This window comes from Thecamonas trahens, assembly GCF_000142905.1.
Source record: "Thecamonas trahens ATCC 50062 unplaced genomic scaffold supercont1.119, whole genome shotgun sequence".
In the NCBI taxonomy this organism is placed as follows: domain Eukaryota; order Apusomonadida; family Apusomonadidae; genus Thecamonas; species Thecamonas trahens.
The window spans coordinates 1,261-1,518 of record NW_013657561.1 but is presented as its reverse complement, the minus strand read 5'-3'; the positions used below and the strand labels follow the sequence as shown (position 1 = coordinate 1,518).

The 258-nt window shown below is 63.2% G+C and overlaps 1 protein-coding gene across 1 annotated transcript in view; it reads right to left on the bottom strand.

The window, feature by feature from the left end:
• Positions 1-74: 74 nt before the first annotated feature.
• Positions 75-258, bottom strand: part of AMSG_11537 (uncharacterized protein) — a gene marked incomplete at both ends in the record, with an annotated part of 1,422 nt that continues 1,238 nt past the window's right edge. The window contains one exon of the mRNA XM_013897127.1: positions 75-107. Coding sequence (XP_013752581.1) covers positions 75-107 — 33 coding nt within the window. The remainder of the gene's footprint in view (positions 108-258) is intronic.

The window sequence follows — 258 nt, the reverse complement described above, 5'->3', positions numbered from 1 at the left end:
GCAGTGGTGCACCGCTGCGCTCTCTGCGCTCGTGGGCATCCCGCTCGACACGAGGCTTGAGGTACAGCTCGATCCTAGCCCCAAGGCGTCGTCGTCGCCACCCACCACTCCGCCAAAGTGAGTGTCCAGCACCACCCTCATCGGCGAGAATGTGCGTAAGCGAGTCGAAGACTCGACGTATCCTTGCGCACCCGACGTACCATGATGGACATTTCGAGGGGAAGTACTTGCTTCCGCCACGCAGCGGCCCTCCACGCC